The 21,693-nt window shown below is 48.4% G+C and overlaps 1 protein-coding gene across 2 annotated transcripts; it reads right to left on the reverse strand.

Moving 5' to 3' along the window:
• Positions 1-37: 37 nt before the first annotated feature.
• Positions 38-21,469, reverse strand: LOC105080757 (pancreatic lipase-related protein 2). 2 transcript variants are annotated; one of them, XM_045506572.2, is made up of 13 exons: positions 21,438-21,469; positions 18,034-18,086; positions 15,254-15,408; positions 13,746-13,871; positions 11,856-11,990; positions 11,036-11,147; positions 9,964-10,083; positions 8,629-8,748; positions 6,443-6,561; positions 5,862-5,991; positions 3,606-3,717; positions 2,572-2,739; positions 38-151 (listed from the first exon to the last, which is right to left on the reverse strand). In XM_045506572.2, the coding sequence occupies exons 1-13, from the start codon at positions 21,458-21,460 to the stop codon at positions 88-90; spliced, it is 1,437 nt and encodes a 478-aa protein (XP_045362528.1). In that variant the 5' UTR covers positions 21,461-21,469; the 3' UTR covers positions 38-87. The 2 variants fall into 2 exon arrangements, with proteins under 2 accessions (XP_045362528.1, XP_010968152.1); XM_010969850.3 differs by lacking the exon at positions 21,438-21,469 and adding an exon at positions 18,398-18,466.
• Between the last annotated feature and the right edge of the window lie 224 nt (positions 21,470-21,693).

Raw genomic sequence — 21,693 nt, forward strand, 5'->3', positions numbered from 1 at the left:
GATCACAGAGCATTGCAAACTACACCTCAGAGTCAAACCGAGGGCATTAAAACGTTTATTAATGCAAAGACAAAGAGGGCACCATTTTTAACAAGGGTAGAGAGTTTGTAAAACATCTTCTTGCACTGTGTTGTTGCTGCAAAAATTATACCTGTGGAGGAAAATGTTTTCAGCATGAGACGCCTTCTATTGGGAAATGTGACCTCAGATGAATAACCAGCATGTGGTCACCCCCCCTGGAATTCAGATCCCTTTGAAAAACTCTGTTCCACTAGGCAGAGTCCAAGTGATTCTCACTAAGCAAACCCACTCAGAAAGCATCCTCCCCTCCTGTGGGCTTTTAATGAGCTGACAGTGAATCAGCTGTGTCAGATCAAGGATTTTTTTCCCCCCAAAACACAGGGAGTGTCCCTCCAGTGGGCCTGCAGCTTTGGGCTCAGCCATGAGTTCTAGGAGGCACCCAGCCAGCCTTCCTGGAGGGTTCTTCATACATTGCTTCTGGGAATGTAAAATGTGGCAGCCACTTTGGAAAACAGTCTGGCAGTTCCTCCAAAGGTTAGAATAGAGTTATCATATGACCCAGCAATTCTGCTCCTAGGTATCTACCCAAGAGAAAATGAAGACGTATGTCCACACAAAAACTTGTATACAAATGGTCACAGCAGCATTATTCATAATAGCCCCAAAGTGGAAACAACCCAAATGTCCATCAACTGATAAGTGGAAAAGCGGTATATCTATAGTATATAATAAATATAACACACTATATTATATAATATATAAATATAATATAAAATGAAATATTTATATATTATAATATATAAATATAATATAAAGTAGATAAACAAAATGCGCTATATCTGTATAACAGAATATTAGTAGGCAATGAAAAGGAATGAATACAGATACGTGCTACAATAGTGATGAGCCTTGGAAAAATAATGCTGAGTAAAAGAAGCCAGTCACAGAGGACAACATATTGTATGATTCCATATGTATGAAATATCCAAAATAGGAAAATCTATAGAGACGGAAAGTAGGTTAGGAGTTACCTAGGGCTGAGAAAAGGGATGGGGGATTAACGGGTGATGGCTAATGGGTTTCTTTCTGGGGTGATGAAAATGTTCCAAAATTGATTGTGGTGATGATTGTGCAACTCTGTGAATACACAGAAGTCACTGAATTGTGTATTTTAAAGGGGTGAATTTTGCAGTATGGGAATAATATCTCAATGAAGATGTTAAAAAAAAAAAGATTGTGATGGGTTGTCACTCCTGAGGGTGTGGGGTCCGGTCAGGTTGGGACAACCACTCTGCCATGAGACACAGGACACTTCTGGTCTTCTCCTTCCCATGAGGTGTCTTTGGTTAAAGGAGGACAGTTGACCAAGCCAACTCTCCCTCAGGGCTCAATGTCAGAAAGTAGCCCCCTGACGAGGGAGCCCTCATGTGCGGTGGGGACCTTGGTGTTTGCTATGTGTACTGTGTACTAGACCTGAAGAACAGTAACTCCACTCCCACCCCCTGAAGACTGTAAATTCCAGACAGGTCCACAGGGCATCCCACCACCAGGCTTTATGTATGCGTCAGCTGCACGTCTGGCTGTGTGAGCAGGGTGGACACAGCGGAAGGAAGGCTGGATTGGACGTCAGAAGACCTGGGTCCAAGTCCTTGTTGTGCCTAAATGCGTGTGCCCTGCTCTTGAGGATACAAAGTAATGGCACAGCCATGGTGATATCTGATTTTTCCAACAGCATGCTGAAGAAATGGAAACATTACCATTTACATCCAGCACAGTTAAGTCATGCAGCTGAGCAAGGGCTTGGGGTGTGTTTCTGAAAATGTTTTGAGGTCCAATATTCTTCCCTCTGGCTTCCCTGTGTGGCCTTAGACAAGTTACTTGACTCTCCAAATGTCACTTTCCTCATCTTAACATGAGAGCCACTGAAAGGTGATATCTGTTTCCTTCAGACTCTATACCCCGTTATTTTCTGATGCTTCTCCTTTAAGGTGGCCTTCTTTCTTTCCGTATTTTAAGCAGTCACATCCTCTCCCAGTTCCTAACAAGTAAGATTCTGCTCCCTCAGAATAAGAAGCACTTGCCACTATAAACTAGATCCCAATATATTCATGTATACATGTGCCAAATAAAACAACTTACATTAATAATTGCACCCCAGTTGAAATTACCTCAGAGATTGCCTACAAGTCCTGCCCAGGTGTTTTCTTTATTGTTTAAGATGAGAGTGCCCTATGTGCCTATTTCTCAAATCTATGCCTTACCACTGACAAGCTGAATTTGGCTTAAGGAAAATGATTGATTTTTCAAAGTAAATTAGATGGATAGATGGAGAGTTGAGATAAAGAGTTAGGTAGATGAATAGATGGATGGCTGGATGACCAGAAGGATAAGAAGACAGATGTCAGGATGTTAACTAGATGGGTAAGTGGACGGACAGAATGGGCTGGATGAATGGAAGATGGTTAGGTGGGTGATTGGACGGATGGATGTGTGAATAGATTGATAGCTAAATATAGAAAATAAAACTTAGATGGAATAAGAGATACATACTCAGTCCTATCTTCACCACTTTGCACTGTGATTTGAGAGGCTCCCAGTTTGGGCTGGAAGAGATTTATCGCATTGTTGTTCCAGAGGAATTTGACCTTCTGGATTTTTCCAACATTGAGGTCCACATCAATGTCATGCATATGACTTGTATTTGGTTGGAGCGATCCTCTGAAAATGTAGACACAGAATGTTAAATAAGCTGGATATATGAATACACAGGATGATAGCGATCTCTTGGTTCTCCAAACAACAGCTGCCATTTCTGCTTTTCTGCAAATAGCTGTATGATGTCATTCATATCCACAAATGTATTTTTGAAGAACACACCTTTAAAAAATATTGGACTCTAGATTTCCACGTTTTATTTTGTCTCTAGAGGGAAGGCAAATATTTGGAGTGGCATATTCATCCTATTAGTTCACTGCAGGACTAATTAATGCAACGTCTTACGTTCAAAGGTGCAGAGGCCATCTGTTAGGCCATCACCTGTAGCACAGAGGAAGTTGTTGAAGAACTTTAACGTAATATGAAAATTATTGTGTCAAAGTTAGTGCAAAAACCAGAATCTAATTTTACAGCACAGTTCTGCATTCATGCAACACACGTTTACCAAGCATCTCACGAGCCCAGCAAAAGCAGGTGCTGAGGGAGCCACAGCAATGAGAAGCTGGCCTCAGGCTTCACGTGTGTTGGGGACGGAGTGTGTGTGTGTCAGAGGGGAGGGAGTGGCCATGTCAATGTGCTTTGCCTAAGGAGGATTTGATAAATTCATAAAACCTACGTCAGGAAACACCGATTGACATCTAAAAGGAGTTAGCCCTTAAGTAGCGAGCCCCCTCTCTGGGCCTCGCTCTTCTCATGTATAAAATGGGGGTCATTGAACTAGACGCTAAGACCTCCTTCCAGCTTTGACACTCTAGGATTCAGTGGTTTTGTATAATAGATGGCTAGATTTATAAAGCAGCTTATACCCAACCTTTTACGAAAAGTCTATTCTGGAAAGTGTGGTCATTTCACTTTGCTATCAAACTTACTTGAAAATTTCATACTGTTTTGAGTTTCCGTTGCTTCCATACAAAGCAACCCTGATGTACCCAGTCACTTTCTTTTTTCCAGCCAGTGTGACGGACACCCTATATCTCCAACCTGTTCAAAGAAACACAATCATTCAATTAACTCATCTTGTTGGAAAAAAAAAAGGCCCCAGGGAGTCAATCTTGTTCCAAGTTCTGAATCCCCAGTGAATGAGAGGTATTGGGGAATGTAAGTAATGATTTCCTTTGGTAAAGTTTGGGGTCCCAGGAGTCCAGATTCTAGGTCGGGGCGAGGGACTCAGAGCAGAAGTAAATATTACAGTTCAGCACAACCTCTTGTCAATACAGCAATGCATGTGCCCTGACGATGAAGGGCAGCCGGTTACCACGCCTGTGTACCCTCAGTACACATCACTGGCCATCACCAGAAAGGCCACAGGGAGAAGGAGATGTTTGTGGCTCCAACATTTGGATAAATCACCTACTGCTCTTTTAGGTTTTTGCCATTTTCACATCCAAAGGACACATTCTCAAAAGAAAAACAACCCAGATAAATTTTTAAAGAACACCCTTCATCAGCACCCCGACCACTGGCCCTCCATCCCAGGTCTTTCCCCGAGGCAACCAGTTTGGCCTCTATATTTAATTGAGCCCAGTGGTTCTGAGTCAGGGGGCGATTTTGCCTCCCTGTGGACATTTGACAGTGTCTGGAGGTATTTTTGGTTGTCCCCCGGGGGGGCGAATTCAGATGGGGTTGGGGAGCTACCAGCATCGAGTAGGTAGAAACCAGGAATCTGTTAAACATCCTACAGTGTGCAGAAAAACCGCCATAGCAGCGAATCATCCAGCCCCAAATGTCAGCAGTGTGAGGCTGAGCGATACTGGTCCAGAGCTTTCTCTGAGCTTTTATGTCTGTATCTAAAAGATTATACGCTTTTCCTCCTTTTAAAAAATAGTATGAGCTGTTATTCTCTCTTTCCCTCCACCCATCCCCACCCCAGGCTGATTCACTGCCCTTCTCTGAACTGTGCTGAGTTCCAGAAGGTCCCCACCCCAATCCCACCCAGGATCCTTGTTGCTGGCTTTAGCTGGATTTAGCCAACGAGAGGCTCACACAGGAGATGAGAGCGCAGGAGGGGAGGGGTGGGGATATTTGCTCCCTTGCTCTAGTACCAGGAGTCTGGCAGCTACCCCCTCCCTCCCACTGTGATGGTTCTCTGTTCCAGCAGCCCCCAGCCACAGCAAGATTCCGGGTGCCTCAGCATCCCTTGTGAGTTCCTGTAACCCGTCCACACCTCTAAAAGGAGGTCCTCCAGTAAAGTCTTCCTACTTGAACCACTGGATGAGTTCTGTCTCCTGTTGGGACCCTGACTGACACAGGATGTTTTGCAGGCTGTTTTATCACTTGCCTTTTCACTTAGCATACCTTAGAGGTTTCCTCCTCCTTTTTCATGGTTACATACAGTATTTGGTTGTTTAGTAATTGCTGGGCATCTAGGTTCCTCCCCCGAGTCTTCTGGTATTAAAAGCAATGGCGCAGTGGGGCCCCTTGAGCAGCCCTGCTCGTGCACACATGCGAGGGTTTTCCTAAGTTACGTTCTGAGCAGCGGAATGACTGGGTTAAAGGAATATGCCTAGAAGACTTTATAGATACTGCCCAACTGTTCTCTTTAGTGATAAATATTGTGAGGATGACATGAAATGACTGTATGTGAAGGGTTTTGTGAAGCGCTATATACATATTTTTTATTTAAAACTCCCTTGAAAATGATTGCTTTTCTATTTGGCTACCATGTGATATTACTTATAACAAATGAATCTTGATCATTTGACTATCTTGCACCTTTCAAACGAGAAGGTGGGCAAAATAACAAAAACACAGTGTGAGAGTGTGTGTGTGTGTGTGTGTGTGTGTAGGGGGACTAGCAGGATAAATAATTAGAGGGGTGACTTGTTGATTTACTGTGACTTTGCCGCACGTTGCCCTCTTCTGTTAATGGATGCATCCTTCCTGCCACATGGGTGGGTGGATATGTGACCCAGCCTGGGCCAATCACTGTATTTTATTCCACTGATCAGGATTATTGGTTAAAGGGATGAATTTGAGATCCAAGACAAATGCCATTCTACTGCCCTTCCGTTATAGCTTAAACTGATTGGAGTTGAGTTTCTGTCAGTTGCTACCAAGGGTCCTAATAAGGCTGATACACTTTAAAAATTTGCAAGAAGTTTTAAATGAGGAAAATGGAAACTTACAAGTAAAGTTACCGCTGCTTCCTGTGTTCAGGAAAAGGGTCTGTCCCACAGCTCTGGTTTTCCCCTGAAATTGGTCTGCATAGTGCCCCATTTTGGGGCATCCTTCAGCTGGACAAGGGAAACAGCTATTCTAGTGGAGAAAAAAAATTTTGTCTAAGTTGTTGGCGTTTCACCCACTCACTCACTTAATTCATATTCTTTTCCGTCCTCCCATCTACCTATCCATCCCTCATGCATCTTCTCATCTACTTATCCTTCCTTCCATTCATATATCCATCCTACCCCCTCTTCCATCCACTGAACCATCTGCTTATGCACCCATCTGCCCTTGCATCCATGCATGCATCCATTGGGAATTTTCCAGAATGAAAAGTTGGGGATCTAGGGAAGGCCCAGGACTGTGCTGTCCCCCTCCTGCCCACCCTGCTCCCGGGTGGAGAGCTCCATGACGCTCAGCATTTCTAGCACCTCTTTTCATTAGCCATGGGGTGACACCTCTGTTTTGTTCCAAGCCACAGGGACAAAGCCACCACCACCAGGGCCACCACCAACATCTTCCCTGGACCCCTGGTGTGACCTACCTCCTGAAACTCATTGTAGGAGGCACATGGGTAGCCTAGGAAGCCATCGGGGCTGAGGATACTGCTTGAGTAATACTTGTAGCTTCTTAGGTGATTGCAAGCAATAAAGTCATGGGTTCCTGAGAAAGCAAAGGCCCTGGGAGTTCACAGGAGGCACTGAACTTTTGAAGCCTGAACCATTCTGACCGAGTGAGGAATCACCTCCACATTTTACAGGTGGGTGTCGGTGCTCCTGAACACCTTGGTCACAATTTGAAATTTCTATCGTTGATTTTGACATACTTCAGGGCAAGTAGGAAATGTGGGGACTTGTTTAGTAGTGGTAGTTGGCCAGAGTCACTGTCCTTTCCCCAGCACTGTCCTTCTGGGGAGGTCTTCCTCAAGGCTAAGCAAGTCCTAACAAGCACCTTGGTCCAGTCCTCCAGGGGGCTGGCACGTAGTGTAAATGAATGATGAGGACTGGGGGGGGGGGGTTGCAGTGGGGTAGTGAGAAATATATATATGTATATCCTTTCACATGACCTTAGCTTTTCTGTGCCTATGGTCTCAGGTTGAGATATTCCCCCTTCATCCTCTCCAAGGCACAAAGTAAACCAGTGGAGAGCAAGGTCACCGGGGCCGCTGGCTGCTCATCCACTGCATTTGATTTGCCATCTTTCACTTTAAACCAACTTCCTCTTGTTTGGGAAATTATTTTTTCATTTCTCCAGCTACTTGGTTCAAAACTTCCATGGAGTGATCCACAGTGACCCCGGACTTACCGGGGGACCACTTCCGGGGGGTCTGGTGGGCTCTATCCACCACCCGTGGAGAGAGGGTCACTGCCCTTTGTGCTGGGGGTGCGGGATTAGCTCTCCAAGCCCCCGGCTCCGCGTGCCCCACACCAACACTCATTACCAGACAACAGAACCTGTTTCTAACTTAATTGTTTCTTTCATCCAAAATTGCTGCCCAGGGGTTCCATAACAGAGGGGTGAACGGATTTCATTGTTCCTCAGTGCAGGCACCTGATGACTCAGAGCGACACACGACAGAAGCACATCCAGCGCTGGGGGCTTGTCAGCTCTCCGTCGCCTCCCTAGTTAAACCTGGGCTCCTTCCTATTATGTCTGCCCTGCACAGCCCTTCTCGGAGGGGCGCCCTCATGGTGACTCTGGTGTTCTTTCAGAGAGCAGAACAGCCAGGGAGCCCTCCCTGGAGTTACCAGGTGCTGAGCAGAGAGGAGCTCAAAAGCTCCCCTGACCGCTGGTGATGTTGGCTGTTGTTTTATCAGCTCCGCTCTTTCACAGCAAGCACGTGCAATATTAAAACGTCACAGCAGGCCACTCAGCTCAACATAAGGAACAGCGCCCAGAGCCTGCTTTGGGCCAGGCCCTGAGCAGGGTACTGGGCGTCTGGGATGCCCACCACACAGCCCCTGGCCTTGGAGGACTCCCAGCTCAGAAAAATAAAGACTAAAATGAGATCATCACAGACCAAAGCCTCCACTTTCAGGGAGGAGAGTGAAGCCTGTTCTCAGGGGAAGATGACACGAATAGCCAAGGGACAGCTAATAGAGATGGTGCTTTAGTCACCTAATGTTAGGGGCACTGAGCCTGCTTTCTCAGAAACAGGGACACACAGGGGCTCATCCCCCAGGCCCCCAGGCCTCCACCCTCACGCACTTGCTCCCCAGACCCACAGAGCACATCCTACCCCCCGCCATTGTCTTCTTACCAGCTCAGCCCCTCTCTACTCCCAGCACCTGACAACAGCAAATGGCGAGAAAGTCAAAGCCCTTCAAATCTTTGCTTAGACCGTGGAGTCCTTCAAGGAGCCTGCACTGAAGGAAGGATGGGGGCCAAAACCAGAGCTGGGTAACAGCGATGTGCCGGTGCAGCCCACGTCTCAGCATCCTGATGGGGGAGATGATGCAGGCTGGACCACATGGTCGGGCTTTGCAGCCAGAAATTGGGTTTAAGTATAAGGTGGCCTTGGGCAAGTTTTATAATGTTCCTGACCCAGTTTCCTCATCTATTAAATGGGGCCTAGCAGAGTAACTATCTCATGCCATTGTGGTGAAAATGCCTGGCACAGATAAACACTCCATCAGTGGAGGCAAATCTGTATATGGGAGGCCGGACCACACCTCCGCCTTCTCCCAGGTGGACGGAGCAGCTGCGGTCCTGATAGTCGAATTTACGTACCTTCCCATAGTCCATTTACATCAATGATGGTTGAAAGGATATTTTTCTGACATCCAGGCATTTGCTTTCCTCCATTGGGGAAGAAATCCAGATGGCCCACCTTTTGGCTCATCCCAAAACCTGAAACATGGGCAGCAGAGGTGAGGGGGGAGGGAAGTGGTCCCAGAGTTAGGTGGTGGCCACAGAGAGTGTTCAACTCCTTCCAGCAGGCAGGAGAGCCTTCTTGGCAAGTTCTCCTCTCAGCACAGCCACCCTGTCTCTGGCTCTGCAGAAAATTCTCAGAGATGAGCACTTGGCAAGACAAGAGGGGAGGAGCGAGCAGAGGATGAGAGATGAGGGGATGTGTAGGCTCTGGGTAAGCATGCACACACGTGTATTTGTACGTGTCTGTTCATCTTGGGAAGGCTCTGAAAAACACCGCTATGTCCTGATACCATTATGCACCAGAAGAAACATATCAGGGTGGGTGCAATTTTTATTATTTGTTTCATTTTAAAATTTTGATTTCTACATTATTGTGTTACATTGAGACCATATAAACTATGTTGCTATATTGAGAACCATGGCATAATGGCTAGACGGTTTAGATCTTGAAGAACACAAAGCTGTGATCACATCCTGGTTCTACTTAGAGACTCAGTGATCTTGGCCAATTACTTGACCTTGTTGCGCCTCAGTTTCCTTACTCTGAAATGATAATAACAGTATCTACTCTCGAGGGTTGTTACATGATTAGCGAGCTAATGTGTTCCAATTGTTCAATGCAGCATATGGCAAAGCTCCATAAGTTATATCATCATCATCATTATCATCAAAAAACGTACCTTCCATTAGCATGTTTTATGAGAAGTAATGTAAGAAAATATTGAAAAAAAACTCAGTTGAGTTTAGAAGAATTAAATAAAGGGCTACATTTAATCTCCAATAAAACAAACTGTAACCAAAGATTTGACAAAAGAAGAAAAAAATTCAAAAATCAACTTTGCATTTTGCAAGCACAGGTCAAACACCAATAATCTGCCACTCTGGATACTGGCAGACTAGGGAAGGGTGCAGAGTCGGAAGACTGAGTGACAGCCTTCCAAAGGCTAGAGAAGAGACTTCCGTCCTACCTGGGGCCTCAGGCTGACATCGCTGGCACTGTACTGGCTGTTTATTTGTGGCTGACACCCGTTTGACAGGTTGGTACCCAAACTGTTCCAGTGGTTAACCATTTTGACTACCACCTGCCGTATGTGTGTGTGTGGGTTGGAGAAGGGCGGCAGGGGGCACACACCTGGACTTATTCTCAACAGTGACAGCCCCGGTCACTGAGAGATGGAGTGAGGACCTCACCTAGGAAAGGGATGATGGGAGCAGTATCCGTGTGAATCACATCCACAAACATGGCATCGGATGGGTCCAACCGAACCTCCTCGGGAGTGCCCTGGAAGCATGGCTCTGCCGGATCCAGCCCTAAAAGGGGAGAGGGGGACCGGGAGGCCACGCTCTAAGACGAATCAGGATCTAAACCCTGTATCCACAAAACCACAGGGATTTCTAGGCAAAGGGCCCCACACCCCATTATTCATAGTTTGGAGAACTGGATGTGCAGTTCCTGGTCTACCTGGGAGAGAGGCTGGAACAGAAAGGCTGGAAGTGGGGTCGTTGCCTGTCAAAGAAATCCCCACTGCCTGGCTCCACGGAGGTTTGGGCTGGTGCTCTTGCCCTCCTTTGTCTCCCTTTTCCTTTTTATCTTTCACATCTTTTTTCCTGACACGTGTTACGATCAGGCCACTGCTCTTCAAGACTGCAAGTTCCCTAGCCTGGCCCAGGCCCCAGCAACGAACACGTTTATTAAATGTTGAATTGAACGGTTTGCCAAAGTACATGCTGATTTGGCTGCGAAAAATAGTTGTCTGTGTCTATGTCTTGTGCATATTCATTTTGCCTAGTGTTTCATTCATTAATTCATTCTTTACTTAGCACCTTCTGTGGTAGGTCTCCGTCACTTTGATTTTCTGCCTCTGGCTGGCACAACAAAGACATTCAATAAATATTTGTGGAACTGATGAATTGATTAAAAAAAAATCAGCTCACTTAAAAAAAAAACTTTGCCATAATTTAGCAATAATAACCCTGAAGTCATGATTTTAATCTCTTATATTTCTCTTTTTTTTAAAATAAATGTATTTTTCCTTACAATCACATGTTTTCTAATTCACATGAAAATACATGGACAATTATTTTTTAAATCCCACGAACCACCTAAAATCAGTTCCAGGAAGACCGGAAGGGGCGCCCTTGGCGTTGGGAAGTGCGCAGGGGCGGGGCGGGGCGGGGGTCTCGCCTGCCACCTCCCATCCTCCCGGCTGGGCCCCGCGCCCCACCTCCTTCCCTCCGCGCCCCACTTCCCTCGGCGCTGTACCTGTGATCCTGCTCACGCGGCCCTGCAGCCTCCTGCCCGCCTCCGCGACCGCGTGCGCGCCCAGGCTGTGGCCGATGAGGTGCACGTTCTCGAGGCCATAGCCCAGCTCAGTCTGCGGAGTAATGGAGCGTCAGGTCCCAGAGGACCGGGTGGGAACGCGCCGGCTCCGGGAACGGGGATGGGGCAGGACCCGGGCTGGAAACTCAGGAGGACTGACTCCCGGCTTCAGGCCGCCGCCTAGGACAGCGCGATCCGGTCCCGGGGTGGCCACAGTCAGCCAGTCCCGGGGTCTGGCCGGCGCGCGGGGCAACAGTGCTGACCAGTGGCCACCGCGTCTACTGCAGGGCGCCTTGGCTGGGACTGGATGTGCGCTGCCTGCTCCCGCCTGCTCCCACCCGCACCCCACCGCGGGACTCCCCCACCTCGTCCCCGCAGGGAGTGGGCCAGCCTGGAGGAGCGTGAGTGAGAGTCTCCAGATTGACTTTCCTACGGACCCAGACTCATTTCCTGGGCTGAGAACTGCTGGGCAACCCACTCAGCTCTGCAATTCCTAGAACAGCCTCCAAGGATGGCTTATTTCAAAAGGCGACTGAGGCTCAAAGACGTTAGTCTGCCCCAGGCCCCATAACTAGGGATCTTCAGGAAAACCCCGCAGGAGGAAATTTGCAGCTTCATTTTAGCAAAGGCCCAACTCAGGCTCCCAGGCTTCCAGGCTTCGCCCCTGTCCACGGGTCCCCAGGCTGCCTCTAGGTGCCCCGCCGAGCTGGCCTACCCCTTCCCAGCCCCCTCCCCACAGGATGTGGCCCAGGCAGGGCTTTACCGACAGCCCTTGTATTAAGAAAGCTATCTCCGCTCCCACGAGGCGAATGTTCTGGACTGCTTGGGTATATCGCGTCCGGGCTCCATGTTTCCAGTCCACACAGATGCAGTTCACCTTCTCCACTTTAAACATTTTCTGGGAAAGACAAACAAGAGGGAGAAACCAATTTATTAACAGCCACAGGTTGCACAGTCCAGAGATAGGAATTCACAATCACCAAGCATCTAGCTTGTGTCAGAGCTTCCATCTTCCTCACACTTGTCCTGATCCCCACCAGAGCGCTGTGAACTGGGTGTACTGATCCCCACTTAGCAGATGTGGAAACTGAGTCCTGGAATGGAGTGCCTTGTCTAAGGTCTTACAGATTGTCATTGACACAACCAGGTCAAAAAGATGGCTTACTAGATCAGGGATTGGCAAGTTACTACCCAGCGCCAAATCCACCTGCCTTTATAGAGTTCTATAAAGCCACACCCACTTGTTTACATATTGTCCATCTCTGCTTCATAGCTACAACAGAGTTGACTTGAAACTGTATGATCTACAAATGCTAAAATATTTACTACCTGCCCCTCTGCAGGAATAATCTGCAGACCCTTGTACTAGATGGTTGAGTGAGTGCTTTTTGTTGTTCCCAACAATGCTTTGGTGGAAGATGAAAACTACTGAGGGGCAAATTTAATAAGATCAAACGGAAATAGAGGTAGGAAACAACTCTTCCTGGTACAAGCATCTTTTCTCTCATGTGATTTGATCACAATCTACTGCCCATAGATAACTGGCCCCCTGAGGGGGGAAATAAACATTAGAAAGGGTCACCCCATATCCTTTGTTCATTTTGGAGGTCCTGGACTGCATTTTGGGGTGGGGATGAGTTGGCTGGAGGTCAGGGCATCACGGTAGATGCCGACTTTCCTATCTCCAGGTCCACACAGCCTCCTTCTGGGACACAGTGGGGCAGGTGTGAACACCCCAACCCCAAGAAGAGTAGAGCCCTTGGGCAGAAGCTCCTTGAGGTCTATCCCAGCGCAGACTAAGCCTCTGTGAGCCGTGCGGTGGGCATCTCCCACAGGCTAAATCTGTAGACATGCGGGTATCTTATGGACAGAAGACCTGGTTTTGCATTCCCCCTCTGGATTTAACTTTGGGCAAGTTTTGAACTTTTTTGTGCCTTAACTTCCTCATCTATAAATGAGAACCATGCCTCTACCTTCCTCACAGTGTGGCTAGGAGGGTTAAACAGGACAAAGACTCTGAAATGATAAGCATAGAGTCAGGCTCATAGTAAGTGCTCAGGAAATGGATGTTATGAATAATAATTCATTACTGACATTCGTGGTAACTTTAGAGCTGTACTGTTCAATACTGCAGCCACTAGCCACATGTGGCTCTTTAAAATTAATTAAAATTAAATACAATTTAAAATTCAGTTCTTTGGTCACACTAGCCATATGTCAAGTGCTCAGTAAACACAGGCTAGTGGCTCCTGACTTGAACAATGCAGATATAGAACATTTCCATCATCACAAAAAGTTCTGTTGGCTAGTAATGCTGTAGAGGGTAAAGTTTAAGTATTTTTTTTTTATGTCACACAGGGGTTTTATGTAAACTATCAGAGACAAATGCCAAGTAGATTGCTGTGGTCTTCACCTCTGAGACTTCATGATTGGACTCCGGGTCTTTTCAGCCTCATGAGGAGACATTTGGCTAGAGGTTGGTGAGTTGGAAGAACTTGACAATGGATGCTCTTGAGGACCCAGGTTTTTCTCAGTGGTTTTAGGAAGGACCCATCTCTCCCTGGAGTATTGCCTTTGCTGCCCTCAGGAGCTGCATAGTTTGACTTTGTGTGCTGGCTGCTGGTGTCCCCAGGTGAGGAGGGTAGGCACCTACCTTGCACAGGTCAGTGGGCCAGCTCTCCTCCCCCTTGTCTAGGAAGCCATGGACGATGAAGCGTGTCTTGCGGTCCAGTTGGAAGTTTGAAGCCTCAATAGTGGCTAGGTCAGTGACGTTGATCAGCTGGTTAAATTTGAAAAGATGAATTTGAATGCTGGCCTCTCCAAGCCACAGACCGAATAGAGCCAGTTCTTATAAGCCTGAGGTCACAGGTTCAACTCCCATGAAGTTGGATCAGCCTAGAACAGGAGTTCCTGACCTGGGGTTCAAGGATAGAATTCAGAAACTCCAAGTTTATGGACTTTCCATACTGAAATCTGGCATTTTTGTTGAATGTAAAATTGGGCAACAACCACAGTAGTCTTAGTGACACTCTGTCACCAGTGGAAGTCACAAATATTTTCATGTCACATTACAGTTGTTACAGATATCTTAAAATATCACTTGTACTCACTGCTATTTAAAATTACAGAAATTATTAGACCAACCCCTGGACCATGTTATGCAGTGAGATAATAAAGCAGCACATCTATTATTATACCCCATATTTACCTTTATTTAAATGTTCTGATAACTATTTTCCAATATAATTAATATCCTTAGTCATCCAAGGTATTTTATCTTATGCACTTAAAGCCCCTCATGCTCCACTGAGCTACATCTCCTCCCTTCACGACTGATGTTTCTGGTCCAGGGGTTTTTCATTTTTTTTCTGTGCCAGGACCTCTTTCGTCATCTGGGGAAGCCTACAAGCCCCTTCTCAGGACTTTTGTTTGTTTTGCATAAAATGAATTTTATTTTTTCAAATTTATTTTTTTAAATGGGGACTTTGGGTGGGAAGTTTGTCACCAAGCATCCCGCAGTAGGTGACCTTGGGGACCTAGAGACAGACATCTGGCTCTTTAAAACTTGGTCTGGGACCAGAGCTGTAAGCAAGTTCCTTCTACTCACTTCTGAGCATCTGGAGAAAGCCTGCCAGCCTCCACCAGGCAGGCCTTCAGGGAACTGAAGATTGCTCTGAGGGTCCCCAACTTTTCTCCTTTGTGGTTAAATGTCCCCTGTCCCTTGCCTGTTTTCTAGCTTCTGAGGAAGGATTAAGACCACCCCCACCCCAACCCCATCCTCTGAGGGACTTCTCTCCCTCCACTGCGTGGTGTGGAAAGAACACAGACCCTCCCAGGGGTACACCAGGCCTGGGTTTCTCCATAAAAGCTGCTCTTCCCGTCTTCCTCCCAGGAACCGCGTTCTAAAGCTGGGAAGCCCTAAAGTTCTATGCACGAGTGTGTGGATGTGTCAGTTTCTGGGTTGGGTGTCCATAGATTCCATGAGATACGCATAGGGGTTTGTGATCCTGAGAGCTGAGATGGCCCTAAGTCTAACATTGGTGAGGAAGCATCATCTGGAAAGTTCCAAGGCAGTGCCTCTTCTTTGGACAACCATGTGAAGGCTCTGGTGTGGGTTGTCCCACATCCTCCCACCAGGCCGTCACTCCGCGCCCCCCTTACTTGGTAGTTGTTTGGATTCTCATTTGTGTACAGAAGAAAGCGGGCCTTGATGTCCTCGGGGGCCCAGGGAAATAACTTTAACGGCCGCTTAAGGGTCCCGGCCCATGGCTTTTCATCGGAAAAGCATCCAAAAGGTCTGTAGCAAATCTCCTTTCCTGGGGCAGGAAGAGGAACAAACAGGACACTTGTGAGGGTCTGAGAAGGAGCAATGTCATCTCAGCTACGCAGGAGGACTCTGCAGGGTGCAGCCCAGGGCTGGCCAGAGCCCCCGCTCCTCTGTATCTTTGCTGTCAGTGTTCCCCAAACCTCCATGATAAGAATCAGCTGGGGCTTCTGGGTGAAGATGTGCACTGCATATGCATGTTCCTAGGCCCTTCCCCCAGAGATTCTGATTCAGAGGGTCTGGGGTGGGGCCCTGGAAACAGCATATTTAGTAAGTGCCCCTTTTATCAGGCAAGTTGGGGAATTCCTGAGAATTCCTTCAGCCTTAAAACAACTTCTTCCAGGAAACTCTCAGATGGCCGTATACATACATTCATCGACCATGAAGTGTTTGTCAAGTGCCTATGAATGCCGTAGCCCAGAGATGCTACTTGAGCCTTGATGTCACCATTACCCCCAGCACAGGCCGTGCATTCATGGGCATTTGTCCAATCCATGTGTCTCCATGGCACCTTGTCTGCACCTTTCTTTCCAAATTACTCTCTGCTATTTTAGATTTCCCTGTTGTCCTTTGAAAAGGTACATGTCTTAAGAATAGGGAGAATTTATTTTTGCATCCTACTGACTGTGGTAGTGGCTCAACAGACAGAACTGATGCCCTAAATAACCCCACCTAATCTGAGGGTCTTTTCTCTGGTCCATGACACATTTTCACTTTTTCATAATTGCGTCACCCCCAGTATAACCAGGGGTGACACAATTTCCAATCCAGAGGATTACAATGAATCTTCTCTTAGGCTTCCTCAACTCATGGTGCCAAATGTTGGTCATTCATTCAAAATTGGTTCTAGTTAATACTTATTTACCATATGCCAGATACCACACTAGTGCTTTACTAGTATTGGCCCATTTTAGCCTCCAAACAGCCCCATGAGTAAGGAATTAGTACTACCTCTCTTTGACAGAAGAGGAAACCAAGGCACAAAGAGACAAAGTAAGCTGCCCAAGGTCACAGCCAGTGGTGGAGCCCGGATCTGTACTCGAGAAGTTTAATTGGGAGTAAAGCTGGGAACTGGGGAGCCACAAAGACAAATCAGAGCCAAACCCGTCCCTGCAAGAGAGGAAATCTAACCGGGAAGGACTAGTGACGGTGTTGGGTTCATTCTGGGAAGAGTCCAGTCCCACAGGAAGGGCTACAGAAGGCTAAAGCAATGTTTGCTTCAGTTGATAAATGCAGGGGCTTGAAGGTCAGGTTAAGACACCTGGGCTGTTAGGTGGATGGTGGCGAAGTGCTGGGGGGTGCTGAGCTAGCGAGTGGGGTGGGGGGCTGTGCTACCTGGAGTGTTTTGAGGAGCCAAGTGTAAGTAGTTCAGAGGCAGGAGAGCCTGGGAACGCAGGGCCTGTGGGTCTGGAGAGGTGATGGGGGTTCTGACCTCTTAGGGCAGTGGAAGTGAAGACACAGGTGGGGAGACGGGGTGGGGTGGTGTCCAAGCCTGGTTTGGGACAAGTGAGTTTGAGGCATGGTGAGAGGCCCTGGTGGAGCTGCCTTGAACTTGGGACGACTAGGGAGAAGGCCGGGGGGTGACTGGGCAAGAGGTGGCCCCGAGGCAGAGAGCGATGAGGAGGATGCCTGGGAGTGAACTTTGGGGATGCCCACATCTTGGGCAGGAGGAAGCAGCAGATCAGCGAAGGAGACTGAGAGGGGTGGGAAAAGGCAGGAGGAGCAGCCGGACCCACCGGAGCTCTGCTTTCAGGGGCTGGGTCTTGCTGCATAGCCAGGATGGAATTCCAGAAAGGCAAGAGGGGGCTGGGGACAAGCCAAGGAGACAAGGAGGGAAGAGCCTGGATGCAGAAGAAAGCCTTTGCAGGGACCAGAGGAGACCACATCTGCCCTTGGGGAGAGTGCATCCAGCAAGATTTGGAGGCCAAGCCAGGCAGGGGGGGCTCTGACTGATGGGAGAGGAGGTGAAGGGACCTGGCAGCGTGGGAAACAGTCCACCTGTGAGGAGGTGGGGGGATGGGAGTCAGCAAGTTGGGGCTCAAAAGGGCTTTGGTGGCAAGGGAGCTTATTTTGTTTTAGGACAAGTAGATCTTGGGTTTCTGTATCTCTGGACAGAAGCCAGAGGAGAGGGCCAGTTAGTGCTGGAGGGACAGGGAGGGTAACCGTGAGAGGAGTGAGGGGTGGGGGGTGAACGAGCAGGAGCCTGGGCAGGATGGGAGTCTCAGGAGGACACAGCCACGTGGTTTCAGTCTGCAGACATGCACTATCCATTCCCAGGGACTGAGGGTACTGGGGGCCTGACAGGAACACCCCACTCTCCACCTGCCCCAGCTGCCTGCCACCTCTGCTACCAGCTTCGCAGCCACCTGGGCCTTCATAGGAGGAACGAGACACGCTGGATGATTACCCGAGATCTTCCGTGCTGAGCATGGTGCCCTGTGTGTGACACAGAGTCAACATGCCCTGAATGGTGGTGACTGTTGTTTTTCTTGAAATAATGACAGTGCTATTAATCAGGAGGAGGAGGAGAAGGATGTGATGCCTCTCTCTGTCTCACCCAAAGGCCAGCCCAGGCACTGTCATTTTCTCCCCAAGGGGATGGTGACAGCATCCTTACCTCTGACTGTGGTCAGCAGGAGAAGGCCGATAGTCCAGGAGTGCAGCATCTTCCTGGATAAAGACAGAGACATGCACAGACCCCCAGGTGCACGGTTGTGAGGCTGGCAGATGGGGCAGGCAGCCCTCAGCACGTGCGGGACAGTGAGTGAAGCAGAAGCCTAGCGGCCTGAGCTCCACGGGGCCCTCCCTTGAGGCCAGGACCTTGAGGCTGAGGCCTCCCTGCACACAAGGAATCAGGCAGCTCCTCTCTAGGACCTCGGACTCAGGGTCTTCCCACTGCAGTGGCTCCCCGGTTCTGGGCCACGTCCCTCTGGCAGCCCCAGCCCCGCCAAGCTCCCTGCTCATGCGGGGCCGTGAATTACTGCGCGGCTCCAGAGCTTCCAGATGCAGCCCAGGAGGCTGGTTTGGGCACAGCCTTTTATGACCAGGCTTTATCCTATGGACTCCTCAGAGCAAAGGACGGGGGTGGGAGGGGGGAGATAGGGCGCCGCACATGCCTGCTTTGAACCTTCGTTATCATAAATACATAAAGCCAGCTCAGCCGGGGGGAGCAGGACTGCTTAAAAAGTGAGATTCAAGGAACAGAAAACTGACTTTGGGGATGGAAAGGGCTCTGTTCATCTGAAGTTACAGGCACAGGTGCCAAAAAGTTGTATTCCCCAAGTGGTAGCAGGGAAATACCAAGCGGTGATGCCTCCCATTCAAAAATCCCTGCAGAAACAGGAACCCCGAACCCATCTTGGGGCCCTGCAGACAGTGGCAAAGCTGTGCAGGAGGGGACAGATGGAAGACGTGCTGTTCAGTGGAAGGGCCTGTTTATGAAAACACGGGCCCTGGTTACTTTGAGAGTGGGGTGGGTGGAGAGCATCCCTCCAAAGAGCCTGGACCTGCTGGTGGAGGCGCTCAAAAGAGTAAGTGAACTCTGTTCAAATATAGCTTTGTTTGGGAGCAATAGTCTGTTTTAAAAGCAATTCTGAGCCTCATCAGCTGGAACTTGACCTGGAGATGAGAAGATGGAAAGTATTTTCTTTCCTTCAGGGCTGAGAGGAGAACCTGGGTGAACAGCCGGGTGCCGCTCTGCCGTTATTTAAATTGACCTATACTTTGGGTAGTCCCAAGTGCATCCATCTTCAGTTTAAAACTTAAGTACAGTTCAGTGGGTTTTGACAAATGTATACCTCTAGATATATGCCTCAGCATGAAAGCATGTCCAGCAGCCAGCATTTCCCTCATGATTCTTCCACCACCCTTGTAACAATGCTCCAACTTCTATCACCGCACGTTAGTGTGGTCTCTTCTGGAATCATGTAGAAACGGAATTATATGCTATGTGCTTGTTAGCGTCTTGCTTCTTTCACACAACAGGGTTTTGAGATTCATCCAGGCTGTTGCATGCCTCAGGGGTTGGCTCCTTTTTATGGCTGTGTCATATGGATGTATTTCTGTGTGAATGTGCCCCAGTTGGTGTATGCATTCTGCCTTGGTGGGCATGTGGGTTCTTTCTAGTTTGGGACTGTTATGAACAATGTGGCTGGGAACAGTCTACTCCAGTACAGTTTTTTTTTTTTTTTTTTTGGTAGATACATGCACTCAATTCTCTCAGGTTTGTCCCTGGGAGTGGAATTACCGGGCCCTCAGGTATGTGCACGCTTAACTTTAAGAGCAATTGTACCTGCATCAACTCCCCCCGACAGCTGGGTGAGCGTTCCAGTTGCTCCATATTCTACTCCTGCCCTTCGACAACTCCAGACGCATTAAGGTTGCCTGCAGTTTCCTGAGGGTTTCAAGTGTAGAAAATGGCTTCTTTTTTGTGAACCTCCCTTCTGAGAACTCTGAGGCTAGAGGTGAGCAGTGTGGAGCTGAGGGGAACCAAGGAATGAACTTCTCTATCTCAAACAGGCTTAAGATTTGTGGAACTGGTAAAGTTTTGATGAACTAGATGAGGTCGCCTATGCCTCATGTGGCCACTCCATGGCCCCTGGAGTTGTCCTGCAGCCGAGGGAGGAGGTTGGGTCTAAGGCTTGACAATCACGTTCATAAAGGATCCTTTGAGGAGACCAGAATGACTATATTAGGCTGAATGGAAGCCCTAGACCCATGACATGGGACCAGTGGCTGCCCACTGCCCTTGGGAAAACATACAAACTCCTTCCCAGGGTGCAGTGTTACCTGGACCACGCCTGCCTCCCCTCCTTCACCTTGAGTCTCACTTGTCAAACTCTGGGCACGCCAGCCATCTGTATTCTCTTGAAGTCTTTGTATATTCCGTTTCCCCTTCCTGGAAAACACCACCCTAACTCTCCCCCTGCCTAACTCGAAGTTCTCCCTCAGGGCTCAGCTTAAACGTCACATCCTCAAAGGAGCCATCTTTAGTGCCCATGGAGGACCCAGACCTCCCTTTACATCTCTTCTCATGGTCCTTACTGTTTCTTCCATGAAATGCATCCCAGTTGGTAATTACATTTCAGTGATTATTTATTTAGATCTTGCTTTGGCAGCAGAGTCAAGGTCTGTATGCCTCACCAGAGCCCAGCACAGCAACTGACAGCTACTAAGTGGCCAATAGACATCTGCTGGATGAAAGAATAGGGCATTTAAAGCTAATGGTGAGCTGGATAACTTCCAGATCTCTCCTGCCTCTCCTCCCTGCTCTGTGCCCTGGGGGCTGTCTCTGGGGGTGGCCTCCCTATGCTACTTGCCCTTGGCCTTCTAGTTGGGTTCAGTCAATGGGAGGCACCATCTGGAGATCGGAGGGTTGGAGGACAGAGAGGTTTGGGTATTCCTTCCCCAGACTCCCTCGCTTCTGCGCTGTATTTGGGGCACTTCTCTCCTGGGGGCTGTAGCTCCTCTCAGGCAGCTCCCTCCCCGGGCCCCAGCTCTTCCCAGATTCTGAGGACAGCTCCCTCCCTCCATGCTTCAGAATCCAAGGAAGTTAGAGCTTCCAGCTGGTGTGAATCCCTGGCTGCTTTAGCGCCCTGGTGGGTTCATGTAACCCTGTCCACATCTCTGTAAATAGTCCCTTTGATCAGTCCTTGTAGTGGGTTCTTTCTTATTACTGGGGCCCCAACAGGTGCAGGTCACTGGACATCCCCTGAGAGAGGACAGCCACAGTGGTTCAGAAGCCTGCGGTCCATCTGGGGGGATTAGCTAGGCCTTGGGCACCTCCCTGTCCTGACTCTGTATTCCTCATGAGGGAATTTCCATCCTTATTAGGGAAGAATTTTGGATGGTGTAGTTCTTTGGTTTTTGGTTTTGCAACCTATACTAATAGCCTACCCTTTCTGTGACTTGTCATTTTTGATAAAGGTTTACTAAGATGCTTTCAGATAACCTGTGGTTCCCATCATCTGAGCTCTCCTGGTTCCAGCCATAGGTTGGTCAAGATCAGGGAAAACTTCTCACCTGTGTGGCCAGTGGTGTTTCATCTGGTCAACAGCCACCCCAGATGCAGAGCTGGAAAGAAAGGAGACGATTATAATTCCTTTAGGCAAGAAGCAATTCTTATTATTTCCAGGCTACCAGGCTCTACTCTAAATGCCTAGGGGAGGTGGTGGTCACCCCTGTCCTTAAGGGACTCACTGAGGCAGATCTACTCAATGTAGGGAAAACTTTCTAAAGGCTGGAATCACTGGGAAAGAGAATAGGGCTTTGCTGGTGG

This window comes from Camelus bactrianus, chromosome 11 (assembly GCF_048773025.1).
Source record: "Camelus bactrianus isolate YW-2024 breed Bactrian camel chromosome 11, ASM4877302v1, whole genome shotgun sequence".
NCBI lineage: Eukaryota > Metazoa > Chordata > Mammalia > Artiodactyla > Camelidae > Camelus > Camelus bactrianus.